Below are 17,166 nucleotides of genomic sequence, written 5' to 3' on the forward strand. Positions count from 1 at the left end.
CAGGAGCCCTGACTCACCTTCCTGACTCCTATCACCCCCCAGCCCTGGTCACCAACTCTCCCAACAGTACAATGCTAGTGACCTTGGGAGGACATGCTTCACCCACCTCAGCCTGGTGCTTGCTCACACATCACCTGTGTCCACTAAACTCAGGCCTCAAGTACGCTATATATTTAAGGACCTTTCTTGTGTTTTATTTTATCTGGTTTGGCTTTCCTTCCTTTTGTACTAATGCTTCTCTCTAATCTTATTTGCATTCAAATTACCTCGCCAGGTGGTTCACCAATCAGAGGTAAGAATGCTGTCCGTGCATCTCGCCACGCCTCTCCACTGCCGTCACCTTCACTCCATCCAGTCCAGTCCGTCACCTCCCCATCCCCATCCTGACCTCTCCAGCCTCTTCATTTCCAGCTATGGCCCCAGTACCACCAGCCACCACACACCTCCACTCTCAGTCATTCCCTCCTGTGAACTCATCCATTGCAAGTCTGAATGTGGAGACTCGAGCTGAGCCCCACCTGCCATGGCAAGCCCTGCTGCCCTGGCCTTCCAGGCAAGCCACACAAAAAGGACTAAATCAATCCCCCCAGTGAGGGCCAACCTGTCCTCTGAGCTGACATCAATAGAGAAGCTTCCTATGAGGTTGAAGAGCATTACCAAGCCTTTCTCCACAAAAGCCTCCTTTTTCTTGAAGACCTCAACTATTACTTGACTTCCCCTATAATATTTTGGTCCTGTAGTTGAATTAGGGTCAGCCCTTAAATCCCTTCAGCCCAGCAAGGACTGGGAGGAACATTCAGTGCTTAAGACTTGAGATGACACAGGGAAGTAAACAAGCTCCAGCATAACTAGGTCACCTGATCTATCAGCTTGGTGCTGCCTGACTACAGGGCCCTGAAACCTAGTGGTTAGGATGAACAGACTCCGGACTACTAATGTTCTGGATTTAAGTGTTACCACCTCTGTGACCTTCAGAGAAACTCTCTCAGGAGTCTGTTTCCTTCTCTTTGAATTAGGTGTACCTACCCACAAGTCCATGAGACCTCGAGGAAAAAAAGTGAGGATCTGAACTGTGTCTGCCATATGCAGACCCCCTGTAAAATGATAGCTTATCATTTTTTCTGATATTCCTCAGTGTTGAGTTTAGAGTTTGAAGTCGGCCTTCTCAGAATAGAAATTAAGGCTAGGAGGAGCAGTTACTTCTTTTGAGACATCTTGTCATCCCTCCCTCAGGACAAAACTCCCTTTTCTTTGGATCCTCCCCCACCCCTCTGGACTCCCTTGTACATCCGATCAACAGTTGCTGACCCAGCATTCTCTGATGCTAGGGCTTGGCACCAGTACCAGATTTGGCAGTTTCCTTGTGCAAATAGGTACAAGGTCTGTGTTGGGTCTCCTAACCAGTCTTAGGCTTTCATCGCAGGAGAGCTTCCTTCTCCTGTGAACTAGAATCCTACCCAGGTGCCACGTCCTGCTCCTAGCCTTCGGTGACAGCCACCCATATCCCTGATACCCCTAATAAACTGACCTGAGGGCAGCCCTCACCAGCCAGGGGCCTGACCCTCACCTGCTTGAATGAACATTTTCTGTAATAATGTCCATCCATCCCATAAACATAACTGTTGGTTGCCTGTCAGGGCTGTTCTTACAGTAGATGGGTGTTTGGCATGTCCACTGGGTTCTGATAATCCTTGATGTCAGTGGGAGTGAGCTGAAGTCAAGACTCTAGAGATAGGCCATCACTTCATCCTTGCGCACTGATGGACATCCCTTCTAGCCCCACCTCCAGCTCCCAGATGTTCTAGTGTTCATAGCTTTTGCCAGGTTGTAGATAGTAGAAGGTGGACCATCATGAAGAGCTATACCTTGTCCCATAGTGGTCTCTCCTTGGCCCTCGTATGTGAGAGCATTGCTTGGAAGTCTTCCTGTGATTCCTATTCAGTCCAGCTAGGTGGGCTTGGCAACTTCTATCCGTCCTGTGTAGGTGTGATCCTCAGCTATGGCCCTGGGGTGGAAGTTTGGGGCTGTTAGAATCATTTCAGTTGTTCTGTGCAGGAGGTGATTTTCTGTCAGACTGTGTTCTGTGGGGCTAATAACTGTCCGTTGGACTGTCCTGTGTGGGTGTAATTGTCTGTCAAATTGTTCCAGGGAGGGGATTGGTGTTTGTGCCATGGGGTTCACTGTCACAGACAGCTTGCCCAGTTTGCTTTCACAGTTTTTTTCAAGTGTTACTGCTGGAGCTGGGGCTTGACAAAGAGAAATGATCTTTCACCTTGGGCTTTCCTTACCTGGACTTGCCAGCATGAAGCCCAAGCCCAGGTTTCCTCCACCCTCTGGGAGGGTCCTTTTCAGCTGCCTTCCTCACCCCACCCCACCCCCTTCCTGGCTCCTGTCTGTCCGCCTGTGGCCAGAGCAGCCCCTCAGGGCACTGGTCTGAGTGAGAACTACAGCCTCCATTACCCTCCTGAATTATGCAGAAGCTGTGGTGGGTCGAAGCACTTTAGTGGGGACCAGGCGGAGAAGAGGAGCCGGAATGGGTGGGGCCTACAGGGGGCGGGGGTAGAGTGGGTGGAGAAGATGGGGGCTAGAAGCAGAGGCTTTCTCTGACAAGCCCCTTCCTTCCGTCTGGTGGCAGAGTGTCAGGCTTTTGCCCAATGAGGGCTTCCAGGTCTATAGGTCTGGAGGTTGGCAGGATGTGGATCCAAGAGATGATTACTGATGATTCTTCTAGAGAATCAGGAGATGGGACACTCCAGTTAAGGGTGAGGTTAGCCCCTGGTGAATCAGAGATTGTGTACCAAGTACTACCCTGGGTTCTAGCCCAGAAGCCACTTGGCTTGTGTAGGTGAGCTTCGTGGAAGCAGCACAGGTACAGGACAGCCCAGGTGAGCTGCAACAGCTGCTCAGCACAGCCACATGTGTTGTCAAGAGCACCGTGTTCCAGGCTATGCTCAACATGTGCCATGGCTGACCTCTCCTCTGGTGTCCCCACAGGTGCCTTGCAGATTGAGAGCAGTGAGGAGTCAGACCAAGGCAAGTACGAGTGTGTGGCAACCAACTCCGCAGGCACACGGTACTCAGCCCCTGCAAACCTGTATGTGCGAGGTAAGAAGCCAGCAGTGCCGGCTCCTATTACTTTGGAGCTGAGCTGTATTTGCCAGGCATTCTGCCTGGAGCCCTGGATGCAAATGCTTGAGGGACTGCCTGGGGCCCTGTCTCTCCCCTTCTCCTCTTTCTGCAGCAGCACTAGCAGCCACAGCAGCAGCTCCCACTGGGCAGACTCCAAGCGTGTGCCACTACTTGCCTTCCTTCCCTTCAGGTCCTTGGGGAAACAGACAAACAACCCCTACACTCACCCCTGGGAGCATTTGTATCTCTTCTAGGTTGTTGCTGACTGGGCGCAGAGCCCTGTGGGAGTCTGGAGACTTCTCAGCAGACTTTTCTCTCTCTGTGTGTGTGTGTGTGTGTGTGTGTGCGCGCGCGCGCAGGCACACATATGTTGTGTGTTAGTGTGCACGTGTGGCCTGGCTTTCCTTCTATCTGCCCTCATACCTATCTTAGGCTCCAGGGCCACTCACTCTAGATCAGTCAAGTCTCAGGAATGGGACCAGGTAAACCTGTCCCCTGAACCCTTCTAGGAGGAACCTATTGTCTTCCATCACCAGCCAGACCCCTCATGTGGGTGGTCAGGCGGAGGATGCTGTGAACCCCTCTGGATCACCATGGGTGAGCAACAAATGTTTGTTTGGGTGTTCCATATAGGAACTAAGAAGATATTGTGCTTTTCAAAGTTATGTACATAGCAGAGGGGAATGGAAACCATTTTGGGGTATCCAGTCTTTATCCTACTTACAGCCCAAAGACAATAAAACTGACCACCTTGCCCCTTCCTGAGAACAGGGTTGGTGTCCACAGTTCCCAGGAAGAGTCATGAAGCCTTTTCTACCCACCTGCTGTTCCCTCAGCCCTCCTGAAGGAAGGATAGTTAAACTGTCTTGGCCATATGCTAGTGGCTCCCACCTTTAATCCTACCTACTCAGGAGGTTAAGATCTAGAGGATCAAGGTTTGAAGCCAGAACCTTGAAAAGTCCACAGGATTCTTTCTCTGCTCAGCAAAAGAAAAAAAAAGGCAGACAGGAGATGTGGCCAGAGCAAGAGGCTCTGAGTTGAAGCTCTAGTACTAGCACCCCTGGCCCTCCCAAAAAAAAGAAAAGAAAAAGAAACTGTTTCTACTTGGGATTTGTAGAGGAAAGGAATTCAGCTTCCTTGCAGTCACGTTAAAATCATTTTACTATAGCTCTGCAAAGGGTCGTCCCATTGGCCCTACAGTACAAGACAGTGTCCTGCCCTACTCTTTAGGGCCATTTGGTCAGCCTTGCTTACTCAGAGCAGATAGAATTAGACTGTCAGCAATAATACTTACCTGCTGTGTACCAGGACACAGGGTAGTTCAGAAGAGGCCACTGGCTGCCAGCCCATTTAATGACCCAGTCAAGCTGAGGAGCCATTTGTGATGGAGAAACTGTGCCCCAGACAATTGAAGTCACTTCGTGGGTGTGGGTATGGGATAGAAGTCCCCACTGCCCACTTGTTATCAGGTGTCCTCACAAAGGTTCTGTTGAGCTGACTTGGTGCCGGTCTTTGGCAACAATTTGAGGACAGAGAAATCAGGAGCACAAATGGTTGAGTAGAATAGAGTTACAAACAGCACAGCCTTCACTTCACTCTGATCTAAGCTGAACATTTGATAGAGGGACACGAGGCAAATCTCAGATTAATAGCTGGAAAGAGCCTTTGCAATGACTTAACCTTTGACCCCCCCCTTGACTGGGTCCTTTCCCAAAACACTGAGGGATTGAGAGTGTAGAGGTCTCAGGCCCCAACTAGGCAACCCTGTCTATATATGTTTGTACCAATGAGAGGAGAGGCCCAGCAGAGACACTATCGCAGGCCACCTGCTTGGATGTTGCCATATGGGCTTATTTGGGGTGATGGAGCTGCCAGAGACAATTCTGAAACAAGAGAAGGCCCAGATCCAAGATATATAGAGCCTGTGTCATCCTCCTAGCTGAGCAACCTTGTCCGATGTCAGTCATGCTAGCTCTAGCCCTGGAGATAGGGTAGTGGTTATCTTTCAAGGTGGCCTTAAACTACCAGTGGGGACACTGACAAAAGAAAAGGAAGTCTTAACCTCCACCAGCTGGAGCATCTTTGTCTATAGAGCCCCATCATCTGCACAGTGGGCTTAGACAGGATCCAAATGGTTCTTCCCATGGCCCATCTCTCACCCACCACTCTGAATTTATCCTGCTGGCTCCATTCCTGAGATCCATTAGCGGGGAATGTAGGGGCTCTTCTTGCCAGGGATGCTAATTCAGCCAGCCTCGTTTCGGCTGTCCTGTCTCTCCCTCCCATATTTGTGGGCCCTGATTTTTAAGGACTACTCCCTAATCTTCTGTCCCCAGGTCCTATTGCTTGAGAAAATTTCTACACAGCTAAAAAGTACAGCTCCCTGAGACCCTTGCCTCAGGATTTCCCATACGTTCTCATCTCATATATGGCAAAGTCTCTTGCCTTTTGTCTCTAGCAGTGCTGGCAGTCCTTCAGCCCCAGCTAGTCTATGTCATTCTGACCACCGGCTTTCTGGAGCCCTGTTTATGGAGGACAGCCATGGACGAGCCCCTAGTACCAGCACACTGGCTGGAACCCACCTGTCTTCTAGCACAAAGCTTTGAGGTTTCCTTTCATAATGGCATCCGTCCCTTCTCTCCCTGCAGAGGTAGAAGGCTAGGTCCTAGCTCTTGTCAGGGCCCGAGTCTCTGGATTTGGGTTGGTATGGTCTGCAGCCCATAGACTAAGTAATTCTTGGTTACAGAGGGCTCTCTTGTGCAAAGTAGGATGCTTAGAGCATCCCTGGCTGATTAGCCAGTAGTGACAGCCCTTAATCAAGCCAGTCTACATAACCACACTATTTAGGCACTGCCACATGCCACCTAGGGGCAAATTACCCTGTAGAGCCCCTCTGCTCTGGATCAGTAATTTCATTGGCATTTGTCTCCATTGGTCTCTCTCCTCTCTCTGTGTCCATTAGCTCCTAGGCCTCATCTCCTCTTCAGACTTAGTTTCAGTGTCTTCCTCACATCCCTTCTCTGCTCCCCAAACTCAGGGCTCTCACTTCCTCCTTGTACTGCTGTGTTCCATGGGACAATATAGTACTCATAAAGCTTCTGGCTCAGTGCCAGGCATACCGGGAGCACATGAGGGTCAATTGTCCTCTGTTGTTGTTAGACTAGCACTGAGTAGGGGATGCATCCTGCAGTTATGTCTGACTTTGTTCACAGTTGCCCGCAGCTCCACCCACAGTCTAGCAGGCCCAGGCATGCTAAGAGGACCAGCCTCTTTCTATCACCATCTGAGTCTTTTCCTGAGTGATTCATTCTCTCCTTCCATCTACAGTGTCTCTCCTTCAGTTCTCACCATACAGCTGCCAGGACCAGGGTGGAGTCCTGCCTTCCACAGAGCCTGGCCTACCTGTATCGAGGCCACCACCCTTCTCATTCTCTACAGAGACCTGGCTGCTGGACCACAGCTGCCTAAAAAAGGCAGGGGCAATACCGCAGACCTTCTCCTCACAGGCACCCAGATGGGGGCTTCCTCAAGCTGCTGGGGGTCTAGGGGCTTATGTGCCTTGACGGGCTGGTGGGTTGGGTGGACTCTGACCCGAGTCCAGTCCAGTTCACTGGGTCTGTCTGAGCTGTGGGGTGTGTATGAGGGTATGGGGACTGGCCCATGCTCTCCTTCCACCCTTGGTGTCCACTTCTGCCCTTGGCGTCCCTGGCACCTGCTGGTGGGCCCCAGCCCTGTCCACTGTGTCCTCCATAAGTCCTGAGTCTTTTGTGAGCAGCGTGGTCATTGTGCACTTGGGTGCACATGTGTGTGCAAGGGGACACAGGAGTCTTGTCTTGTCTCCGTGCTGTGTGGGCAGATGAAGATTGGCCTGTTTTTACTCTCTCTGTGTTTCTCCTTGTCTTTTTTTTATTCCCTCCTCATCCTCATCGCACTCTGCCATCAACCCAAACTCTCATCTCTCAGATCAGCGAGAAGGTTGGTCCTTTTCACTTCTTATCCATCTACAGTTCGTCTGTCAACGGGATATGCCCGTCAGTAGGGACCAGCGGGCTCGGTCAGATTCCTCAGGCTCACTCCTGCTGTGCCTGCCCGCCTGTTGGCCTCTGCTCATCACTGTTTGGGCTGGCAGGCAGGACCAGGGATGGGTGGGCAGGCCCCCTGCCCTGCATGTTTCTGCTGCTTGAGTCCTTGATGCACCATGTGTCTGCATGTTCCCTTAGCCAGGTTCTCCTGTACCTGTAGAGTTGTTGGGCAGGCATGTGCATGGCCCAAGATCGCACTCCACCTTTGCACTCAGGCTAGGCAAGCTATCTGTTCCAGGTAGTGTTCAGGATAGCTGGGGAAGTTACAGTCTGAAGGAACTGTAGAGCTATAGTGTTTGACATGTAATTGGTGGGGAGGGGGATTCTGTGACCTTTGCCATTCCGCTAAGCAAAGCTACAATTACTTGAAGACACAAGGAAGAAGCTTATATAGAGTGAGTTGTTCCTCTGAGAGTCTGCAATGTCTACCCTGGCCTGGAGACCTCCCAGAGCTTCAGCAAGCCTCAGTGAGGCACACTAGGGCTGGCTGAGATGAGCCCTGACCTACCTCAGGAGCTCGGTATCCATGACCCAGAGCAAGGATCATCATTTTGGCTCACTGAGTAATCCCCAATGTCAACTTTTTTCAGCCAAATTCAAATGAACATCAGCCCACCTGCCCCTCTGCCTGAGCCTCCCAGCTAGCCTCTCTGTCTTTCAGAGGGTAAAGTGTATTTGCTCTGTCAACCAGCCAGTAGTCCTCATCCCTATCCAATCACTAGTGCTGAGCACTCAGACCCAGGTTACTTACACTTGGAATGAATAAACAGGCAACTGTAACTTGGCAAGGCCTTATGGGAGCCTGGAAAAAACCCAACTTAGTTTTGGGTTGGGTAGGTAGGGCTTCTTGGAGATACCCTCTAGCCTATTCTAAAGCAATCCCACTGGGGCTTGTTTTTCCTGTCTATTCTTTTATTTATTTATTTATTTATTTATTTGAGTCCAGTCGTGGGACCTGAACTCTGGGCCTGGGCACTATCCCTCAGCTCTTCAGCTTAAGGCTAGTGCTCTACCACTTGAGACACAGTGCCACTTCCGGCTTTTTTCTTTTTGCTTATGTGGTGCTGAGGAATCAAACCCAGGGCCTCATGCATGCAAGGCAAACACTCTACCACTGAGCCACCTTCCCAGCCCTTCCTGTCTCTTCTTGGAGCCAGGCCTCTACCCTCAATGTAGGGCCAGCTAGTGTCTAGTGGTCATTTGCATATCCACTGGACTTTGGAATTCAGGGTAGAAGCATAGCCCTAGGGAGCAGACCCAAGCCACTTAGTCCTCTTTGCATCATGCTTGGTGGCTTGAGTTTTCTCTAGGAGGGAGAGGATTCTTTCAGGAGGAAGGCTGCATCCTAGGGCTCAAATATCAGCTATGAGTGTGCATCTATATGCACTCCTGAGCTCTGGGACATTTCAGTTATACCGTTTCGCTGACCGGGCGGATCTGCCAGGATGGTCAGAAAACAGTCATCAGCAGATAGCCCAGCCTACAGCCACTTCTCCAACGCCCCTTCACCCACCCTCTGGGTCCTTTGTCCCTTCCCTTCCCCCACTCCACCCACACTGTGGTCCCACCAAAAATAAGCACATGCACAAATATTTAATGGGAAGGAGAAATGAGTTTCTAAATATTCCAGGGGGATTTGCCAGGCTGGTAATTTGTTTGGCGCTGATAATTGCATCTTACATTTTTCCAGCTTTACTTAAAACTGTGTGCTGGGTGCGCCAGCATTTAATTACTGCTCTGCGGCAGCCACAAGGTTATTTATTAAAGAGTTATTTTATCTTGATACAGTGGATCCTGCCCCTTATCCCCTCCTTAATGTTGTGTTATTTTCATCAGAGAAATTTCCGCGAGTGAATGCAGATTGCGGGGCTGCCTCCCCCTGCGATTAGGCTGTCACTCCACTGAATGCTGATGCCTCTGGGCGCCGCACCGCCCTATTATAGGGGGTTGTCAGCGCAAATAATTAGACTTAAAAGTTATAGCTGAAATATAATCCAGAAATGGCAGGGCCCTGTTTTGGAAATTGTCTATAAAATGTCAGCACTAAGGATACTCAGGGAACGGTAATAGACCGGCATTGTTGGAGCTTGAGATTAGACCCTAAGTGCATTTTTCCCAGCTCCAGTTTTTCCTTCCCTGCTGTTGCTTCTGTCAATAGACTGAGGCCAGGGTGAGTCCAGCTCCTTTTGGAGGCCTTGTGCTTGTGACAGCAGGAGGAAGATGGTGGGGCTGCCATCAGTGAGGCATCAGCCACTCCTGGCTGTTGGCATGGGGATGGCTCTCCAGACAGGCCTAGGACACAGGGCCCCATTGGTGCTTGGGACAACAAGAGATTCCCTCCACCCTTCAGATATTCTGACCTCCCAGCCCACAGGGAAGTGGTATGTGAATTTTAAGAAACTGAACTCCAGATTCCTTGCATGTGGTTTCTTTGTGAAAGAGTAAAAACAATGCCCCCAGGGGCCTCTGGGGTTAAGTCCCTTGCCTGGTATTGGGGAAACCCCTAAGTAACCTCACATGCACCCCCAGCCACTGGAGTGCCACCTGCCACCTACACATAGAAGAGGGGAAAAGAAAAGCATTCTTAGATCCAGGCACCCGTGGTTGACGCCTGTAATCCTATTTACATAGGAGGCTGAGATCTGAGGATGAAGGTTGGAAGCCAGTCCAGACAGGAAAGTCTATGAGACTCCTATCTCCAATTAACCACTAGAAAACTGGAAGTAGTAGAGTACTAACTTTGAGTGAAAAGCTCAGGGACCGTACACACGCCCTGAGCTCAAGCCCTAGGACTGACACCCCCCCCCCAAAAAAAAAAAAGCATTCTTAGCATCATTTCCCAAAGGGCATTTTTTTTTTTTTTTACAGTGGCTAAGGTTGAAGGTTTTAAAGGAGTGTCCCAGGAAATTGGCCTGACCTTCAGGGCTGATTCACAAAGTGAATTCACAAAGTCTTCTAGGAGTGTTTGGGGGTAAGGTCCAGTTAAGTTTTTGGACTGACTAGATACAGATCTAAGGTTTATTGGTCAAGCACCCGCTTCCTTCTTCTGGGTCTCTTGCTTCTGCCATCTGAGACCTGATCTTAGGATTCATCACTGACCAGCCTTAGCAGCCTTCCCTGAAAGTTCCCTGTCACAAACTGTCTAGTTGGTTTGGGGGAGCGGGGGCAGGGTTAGTTTTAATTTAATGATTTTTTTTCCCTCCATTTATAGCTGACACTCTTACCACTTGAACCATACTTCTACCGCTCACTTTTTATTTTTTATTTTTTTTGGGGGGGGGGGGGGGCGGGTCCAGTCGCAGAGCCTGAACTCTAGGCCTGGGCACTGTACCTCAGCTCTTCAGCTCAAGGCTAGCGCTCTACCACTTGAGCCACAGCGCCACTTCCGGCTTTTTTCTTTTTGCTTATGTGGTGCTGAGGAATCTAGCCCAGGGACTGATGCATGCAAGGCAAGCGCTCTACCACTGAGCCACCTTCCCAGCCCATACTCACTTTTTACTAGTTAATTGGAAATGAGTCTCTTGGGTTTGTCTGCCAAGGCTGGCTTCAGAATGTGATCCTCAGGTCTCCACCTCCTAAATAGCTAAGATTACAGATGTGAGCTACCAGTTCCTGCCTCAAAGTCCCATTCTTATACCAGCTGGAGCTGCATTTCCTACTGGCTTTATCCCCAAAGCCTTGTTAGCCAGGGCTCTAAAGCTTTTCACCACACAAATCTACTATATTTTTGAAGGTGGTAAATAAAAGTGTCAGTGTGGGCTGGGAAGGTAGCTTAGTGGTAGAGTGCTTACCTAGCATGCATGAAGCCCTGGGTTTGATTGCTCAGTACACATAAACAGAAAAAGCAGAAGTAGCACTGTGGCTTAAGTTGTAGAGTGCTAGCCCCTGAGTTCACCAGGACTGGCAAAAAAAAAATGTCAGTGTTGTTGTCTCCCCTTATCTGTGCTTATGAGGCAATGGCATGGGAGCCTCTGGCCACTGTGGTGCTTGAGAATGGTTTTCTCTTGAATCTGTTAACCGTACTCCTCAACAGGGAGCAGAAGGAGCAACTGGCCAAAATGACAGAGAGGCTGGGTCAATTATAGTTTCTTCTCCTTCTGGAACTCATCCTCAGCAGGCCTGGTCTTATGTCTGCACACAGCCTGTGCCTCACCTCATAGCACCTGCCCCTTGGGCTAGCTCCAGAGCCCAGACTGGCAGCAGCCTATTTGTACCACTCCTTGTGCCAGCTGAAGGGAGTTCTTGAAAGGGGCTCTTGCCAGTCATCACCCTGAATCCACCTGTTCTCTACTATGAGAAATACTGAACTTGTGACACATTATCATCATCCTTGATTCCTGGCATTTAGGAAAGATGATAAAAAACATCTACTTAAGCTGGGCTCCAGTGGCTCATGCTTGTAATACTAGCAACTCAGGAGACTGAGATCTAAGGATCACAGTTCAAAGCCAGCTTAGTCAGGAAATTTCCTGAGACTATCTCTAATCAATTACTAAAAACAAACAAACACAAAAGTGGAGCTGTGGCTCAAGTGGTAGAGCACTGGCCTTGAGCAAATGAAGCTCAAGAATAGCACCCAAACCCTAAGTTCAAGCCCAGGACTGGCAAGCACGCATGCACGCACGCACGCACGCACGCACGCACACACACACACACACACACGCACGCACGCGCACACACACACACACGCACGCACACACTCCACTTAAACTAATGTAAACAGAATAAGGATTCTCTGGTGTTACAAAACTAAAAACTTAAAAAATTGTAGAAGTAGATTTGGTGTTGGGAAGGGCTAGAGTTGGATATTCAGTTTGGTCAGGCTGTTTGCTCTCCACTGTTGGCACCTTTGTTCTTAAGCATTCTCCCGGTTTTTTGTTGTTGTTGTTGTTGTTGGTTGTGGGGCTTGAACTCTGGACCTGGGTACTGTTCCTAAGCTCTTAAGCTCAAGGCTAGCGCTCTACCACATGAGCCACAGTGCCACTTCCAGTTTTGTGGTGGGTAATTGGAGATAAGAGTCTCACAGATCTTCTTGCCCAGGCTGGCTTTGAACCATGATCCTCAGATCTCAACCTCCTGAGTAGCTAGGATTATAAGTGTGAGCCACCAGTGCCCAGCTTCTCCTGTGTCTTTCCAGTGTTTTTTTTCTCTAGAGGACTCAGAGTGAAGCAGGCCACAGAAGTATTGGAAACAAGGGCTGTGCAAGGTTTCATAGGCTGGTAAAGGTGCATTTGGAAACCATGCGGGAGCTTGTTAAATGGAGGAGTGGCAGATTTCTGCCACCTGTTTATGAGAAGTCAATTAGGTGGGGTACAGAAGATGATACAATGCAGGAAAACCAGTGAAGATGGCATCCACTTGTAACCCAAGGAGTGAGGTGGTGACTTGTATTTTAGAAATAGTTACCCATGTATTTGGAGAGAAATAAATAAGATTTGAAAGTTAGGCAGTGAATGGTATTAGCACCATCGGGTGACTTAGTGAATGTCTTGACTCTTGGCCTCAGTTTGACCCTCATGTAGTTAGACCCAGTGTTTCAGCTCTGATGCTGTGATACAGGACTGTGTGAGTTGCTCCTGATCGGGTGTCACCGGTCCTCTGCATGCCTCGTCTCTCCAGCAAGGCTTCTTGGAAAGTTGTGTCTCATAGTGCCCTGGGGTCACTTAGTCTCACTGTCTGCTTTCTCCAGTCCTATGTGTAACGGTACCCATTAGGACACACCCGAGCCTTTGCCCAGCAGCTGCATGACCTGTCTGCATGCCACACATGCCTGCGTGTAGCTAGGTCTTGTCTGTCTTCCCCTCTCTCTGCATGCTCCAAATGTCTGTACCAAGCTTGCGATTTCAGGGGGTGTTCCCAGGCTGCACCCTGGACTGAGAAGTTGAGGACAACTTCTGGCCAGGGGAGTCTAAGGTGGGGAGTTGTGTCCAAACACAGCCACCCTCCCTCTTGAGATCCTTGCTCACTGGCACAGAATGCCATCTGTTCGGTGCCCTCATCCTGTTACTGCCATCGTCATGCCCATCCTGCCCGCAGACCACGTCCCTGGCCCGCCTCACCCCTTGCCCTGGCCCAGCCCTCCTGGGTTCCAGGCTGTACCTCAAGCACAGCTGAGGCCCAGCAGGTGGTCATGCCATTTCTCTTTCCCTTGGCCTGGAGGTAGAGGACTGCTCTGCCCCAATCATGCTGTGAGGACCCTGACCCTAGGGCCTGGATTTCTCTGGTACCCCAGCTGGTCCCTCTGGAGATGCATGGGGAGGGGGTCAGAAGTAAGCTAGGTTGTGGCCTTGACCAGGCCTGGACCTTGCACTGAGTCTTCTGTCTGTGGCCCTGGACAGACAGAATTTTTCTGGGCCTCAATGTCTCAGGCTATAAAATGGGAACTTGATTATAAGAACTTTCATTAAGATGTGCTATTCCAGATGGTCCCTGAGTGCAGGAACTACTTGTAGCCCCAAAGTGGGGTGGGATATGGTGAGCCAGGGTCCAGGGACACCACCCCTCCTGTCTCTGAGCATGGGCTTGGCTCTGACAAGAGGAGCTTCCTGGATGAGGGGCCCCTGCCCTTCCTTCCAAACTCGTGTCCTACCTAGCCTGTGAGTGTCTCTCTCCCTCCTCCTGCAGTGCGCCGTGTGGCTCCTCGTTTCTCCATCCCTCCCAGCAGCCAGGAGGTGATGCCTGGTGGCAGTGTGAACCTGACATGTGTGGCAGTGGGTGCACCCATGCCCTATGTGAAGTGGATGATGGGGGCTGAGGAGCTCACCAAGGAGGACGAGATGCCAGTTGGCCGCAATGTGCTGGAGCTCAGCAATGTTGTACGCTCTGCCAACTACACCTGTGTGGCCATCTCCTCGCTGGGTATGATAGAAGCCACAGCCCAGGTCACAGTGAAAGGTAAGTAAACCAGGTACCTGCCACAGCTGGTGCCCTTCCCTGTCACGGAGGCTTCTAAGAAATCCTAGCTCCTATAGCAAATGAGTAAAAGCTGGCTACTATGGGCATAGACAAGATAAAGGTGTCCATCATTACCCTCCTCTGGGTGCCCTGTCTTGGATCCTCTGTACCATTGGAGGAAGAGGGGCTTCTGTTGTTCATAGCCTTAATGACAATAGCTAGCACATATTGAGTTGCGGACATCATGCTGATAAATACAGTTTATTTTATCTTGTTTTAGCTTTAGTCTGGGCAATAGATGCTCTTATATGTTCTGTAAATGAAGGAACTAAGGTACAGAAAGACTACATTATTTGCCCAGAGTCACACAGAAGTAAATGACAGAGTGAGGACTTAAACCTAGGTGATCTGAATCTTCGGCCTCTTCCCAACTACTTCAAAGTACCAGACCCTTGGACTGGACAGCATCCTAGAAACATGGTAAAATAATAGTCATTTAGCATGAGCTGGTGGCTCACGCCTGTAATCCTAGCTACTCAGGAAGCTGAGATCTGAGGATCGAGGTTCAAAGCCAGCCCCGGCAGGCACATCCATGAGATTCTTATCTCCAATAAAACCACTAGAAAACCAGAAGTGGGCTGTGGCTCAAGCAGTAGAGCACTCGCCTTGAGCTGAAGAGTGCAGGGACAGTGCCCAGGCCCAGAGTTCAAGCCCCACGACTGACCAAAAAAAAAAGTAGTCATTTAGGGTTTGGGGTTCTCTGTTCATGGAGTCCTAGGAGCAGACATATGTACGTAATACAGATGTGATAGACTTTACTGGTTACCCTGCTTCTGTTCTTGCCTGCCTCTTATCCATCCTCGATTCTGCAACTTGAGTGATCTTTATTTTTGGGGGTGGGCGGGGGTCTGGTTGTGGGGCCTGAACTCTGGGCCTGGGCGCTGTCCCTCAACTCTTTAGCCCAAGGCTAGCGCTCTACCACTTGAGCCACAGCGCCACTTCCGGCTTTTTTCTTTTTGCTTATGTGGTGCTGAGGAATCGAACCCAGAGCCTCAGGCATGCAAGGCAAGCGCTCTACCACTGAGCCAACTTCCCGGCCCTTCAATGATCTTTTTAAGATACGAACTAGGATCATGTTATTCCCTGCCCCCATCTTTTGCATAGTGATGGGGAACACACTCGGGGCCTCATGTATGCTAGGCAAATACTATGCCACTGAACTATCCTCCAGCCCATGTCACTCCCATGTTGTATTTTATTTTGACTGTTTTAAATTGTTACTCAAAAGGTGATACACAGAGGGGTTAGAATTACATAAGTCAGGAAAAGAGTACATTCCTTTTTGGACGATGTCACCCCTTCCCTTGTTCTCTCCCAGTTCCTCCCTCCCATGCCCACCCTCAAGTTGTATAGTTCATTTTCAACATAGTGTCTAGTGAGTACCACTGCTGCATTTACTCACCCTTGATCCTTCCATTCAGAAAGGGAGGAACAACTGTCAGTGACTCTCATTGCTCTTGGGATAAAGATTAGGACTTTTACCATGGTCCCCTAAGGCTAGCTTGCCTTCTGTCCTTAGCATGCATTGATATACAATGTTTTCAGTTTGCCTTGCTCCCTTCCTGCCCAGCCCTTCTTGTCACTGGCTCTACTCCCCTCATACCTCAAGCTGTAACACTTTCCCTCCTCGATCACCCCACCTAAGGAGATTATGTGGATTTTTCTGTATCTCATCAACCTCCCCCCCCCCCCCTCCCCCCCCCCCCGCCGTCCTTGTACATGATTATCATCAACTTGTTCATTGATTCTCTCACTGGAGTATAAACTCCATGAGGATAAGAATGTCACTCTATGGCACTATTTCTCCCATGCATTTTCTGGTATTTAGCGGGAAATCCATAATTATTCATTGGATGATTGTGTGTCTGAGATTTCTCTACCTTCCACTTGAGTCAATCTATGGAGTATGTTAGTAGCCCCATCTCTCATTCTAAACTCTAGGGCTAGCCCCTTAGGAAATATCTCCCTCCCACACACTTGTTAAACACTTGCCACCAGATAAGTATAGGTAAGCTACAGAATTGTGTCTGTTATCTAGTCTGGATGGTTGATTTCCATCATCATGGGACCTCAAAGAACATACCACCTCTGAGTCTATTTGTTACTAGGTAGTAGACCAATTTGTTACATACTTGCATTGGGTATGACCCAAGGCTCCCCAGAAGTACCAGTGGGCCTGATTTGCTGTACCCTTCTAGGTGCTAGTCTTCAAGATAGGCTATGGTCACATGCTTATGGATGATGCTCAAGGGTAGGATTGCTTTCCAGGTCAGGACCTCAGGAAGTCCTAAGTGTTATATACTTTGTCCCCAGCTCTGCCAAAGCCTCCAATTGATCTTCTGGTAACAGAGACAACTGCCACCAGCGTCACTCTGACCTGGGACTCTGGAAACGCGGAGCCTGTGTCCTACTATGGCATCCAGTACCGTGCAGCTGGCACAGAGGGCCCCTTTCAGGAGGTAGATGGGGTAGCCACTACCCGCTACAGCATCGGTGGCCTTAGCCCTTTCTCAGAATATGCCTTCCGAGTGCTGGCGGTGAACAGCATTGGGCGAGGACCACCCAGTGAGTCCGTGCGAGCACGCACGGGTGAGCAAGCTCCCTCCAGCCCTCCACGCCGTGTGCAGGCTCGCATGCTGAGTGCCAGCACCATGCTGGTGCAGTGGGAGCCACCTGAGGAGCCCAACGGCCTGGTGCGGGGATACCGAGTTTATTATACTCCAGACTCACGCCGCCCCCTGAGTGCCTGGCATAAGCACAATACTGATGCGGGGCTCCTTACCACTGTGGGCAGCTTGTTGCCTGGCATCACCTACAGCCTGCGAGTACTTGCCTTCACTGCTGTGGGCGATGGCCCACCTAGCCCCACCATCCAGGTCAAGACGCAGCAGGGAGGTAGGTGGGACTGGGCACTGGGATGGGCTGCAGAGAGGCTGTGGTGGAGCCCTTCCTCCCTCAGGCTGTGCGATTAAGAGCTGAGGGAGGATAAGGGCAACATATT

General features: G+C 50.1%; 1 protein-coding gene across 5 annotated transcripts in view; it reads left to right on the forward strand.

Annotated features, from left to right (window-relative positions):
* The window catches only part of Ptprf (protein tyrosine phosphatase receptor type F), a 90,428-nt gene that overhangs the window by 43,543 nt on the left and 29,719 nt on the right, over positions 1-17,166 (forward strand). For all 5 annotated transcript variants that reach the window (XM_042685672.1, XM_042685657.1, XM_042685680.1 and 2 more), the window contains exons 7-9: positions 2,995-3,105; positions 13,836-14,105; positions 16,479-17,060. In XM_042685672.1, the coding sequence (XP_042541606.1) occupies positions 2,995-3,105; positions 13,836-14,105; positions 16,479-17,060 (963 nt within the window). The remainder of the gene's footprint in view (positions 1-2,994; positions 3,106-13,835; positions 14,106-16,478; positions 17,061-17,166) is intronic.

The sequence above is a fragment of the Dipodomys spectabilis genome, unplaced genomic scaffold (genome assembly GCF_019054845.1).
Source record: "Dipodomys spectabilis isolate Male_0828 unplaced genomic scaffold, ASM1905484v1 ptg000002l, whole genome shotgun sequence".
Taxonomy (NCBI): domain Eukaryota; kingdom Metazoa; phylum Chordata; class Mammalia; order Rodentia; family Heteromyidae; genus Dipodomys; species Dipodomys spectabilis.